The sequence below is a fragment of the Carlito syrichta genome, unplaced genomic scaffold (assembly GCF_000164805.1).
Source record: "Carlito syrichta isolate Samal-C Ts95f unplaced genomic scaffold, Tarsius_syrichta-2.0.1 Scaffold134219, whole genome shotgun sequence".
NCBI lineage: Eukaryota > Metazoa > Chordata > Mammalia > Primates > Tarsiidae > Carlito > Carlito syrichta.
This window is the reverse complement of record NW_007078315.1, coordinates 21,348-22,529: the sequence shown is the minus strand read 5'-3', so window position 1 is coordinate 22,529 and position 1,182 is coordinate 21,348. Positions and strand designations below refer to the sequence as shown.

At 62.2% G+C, this 1,182-nt stretch overlaps 1 protein-coding gene across 1 annotated transcript in view; it reads left to right on the top strand.

Moving 5' to 3' along the window:
• SCN4A (sodium voltage-gated channel alpha subunit 4) overlaps positions 1 to 1,182 on the top strand; it is a 16,028-nt gene that overhangs the window by 13,414 nt on the left and 1,432 nt on the right. The window contains exon 11 of the mRNA XM_021708198.1: positions 37 to 307. Coding sequence (XP_021563873.1) covers positions 37 to 307 — 271 coding nt within the window. The remainder of the gene's footprint in view (positions 1 to 36; positions 308 to 1,182) is intronic.

The window sequence follows — 1,182 nt, the reverse complement described above, 5'->3', positions numbered from 1 at the left end:
GGCCACCCGTGTCCGTGCTGGCCCTCCCCGGCACAGAACACGGTCCAGGGCGTGGTGTACGACTTCGTGACCAAGCAGGTGTTCGACATCACCATCATGATCCTCATCTGCCTCAACATGGTCACCATGATGGTGGAGACGGACGACCAGAGCCAGCTCAAGGTGGACATCCTGTACAACATTAACATGGTCTTCATCGTCGTCTTCACGGGCGAGTGTGTGCTCAAGATGCTCGCGCTGCGCCAGTACTACTTCACCGTGGGCTGGAATGTCTTCGACTTCGTGGTCGTCATCCTGTCCATCGTGGGTGAGTGGGCGGCGGCGGCAGCTCAGGGCGCCGGGCGGGTCTGCGCCCTTGCGCGCCGGATGCCCTGGCACACACACCCTGCGCCCCGCGCTCCTTCTGCGGGCACAAGGGCACCGGGGCAGGCCCTTGGGCAGCCTGGTCCTGCACACGCAGGTGTGCGTCTCCAAACACCCAGGTGCTTGGCCAGGCGCGGCGGCTCACACTTGTCATCCCAGCACTTGGGAGGCCAAGGCAGGAGGACTGCTTGAGCCCAGGCGTTTAAGAGCGGCCTGGGCAACATCACGAGACCTCATCTATACAAAAAATAGAAAAATTAGCCGGGTGTGGTGGTGCACTCCTGTAGTCCCAGCTACTCGGGAAGTTGAGGCGGAAGGATCCCCTGAGCCCAGCAGGTCGAGGCTGCGGTGAGCTGTGATGGGCCCTGCCCTCGTCTGGGCCACAGAGTGGGACCTTGTCTCTAAAAAACACATCAGAATGAAGAAACACATGTCCCTGGGCAATAGCCACACACTCAGGTGTCCACAGATTGGGCGGAACGCGGCCAAGATGGTTCTGACCCCAGAGGGGAGGTGTGTGGCCCTGTGGTGAGAGCCACGCACGCTCTCCACACACGGCCTCGCTCGCTCTCAGAGCACCTTGAGGCGGTTCTCGCCATCACCCCCACTTCACAGAGGAAACTGAGTCACAAACACACTCACCTGTTCCCTCACACACACTCCCCTAAGCTGTCTGCACACGGCCCGCCACCCCCAGCTCCGCCAGACCAGCCCCGGCCCATGACCCATTTGGGCCATGCCCCAAGGGTCAAGCTGCTGCCACCCCGTCTAGGGTGGAGCACACCAGGCTGGGCCGCCTCCCCAGGCCCAGCTCACCCT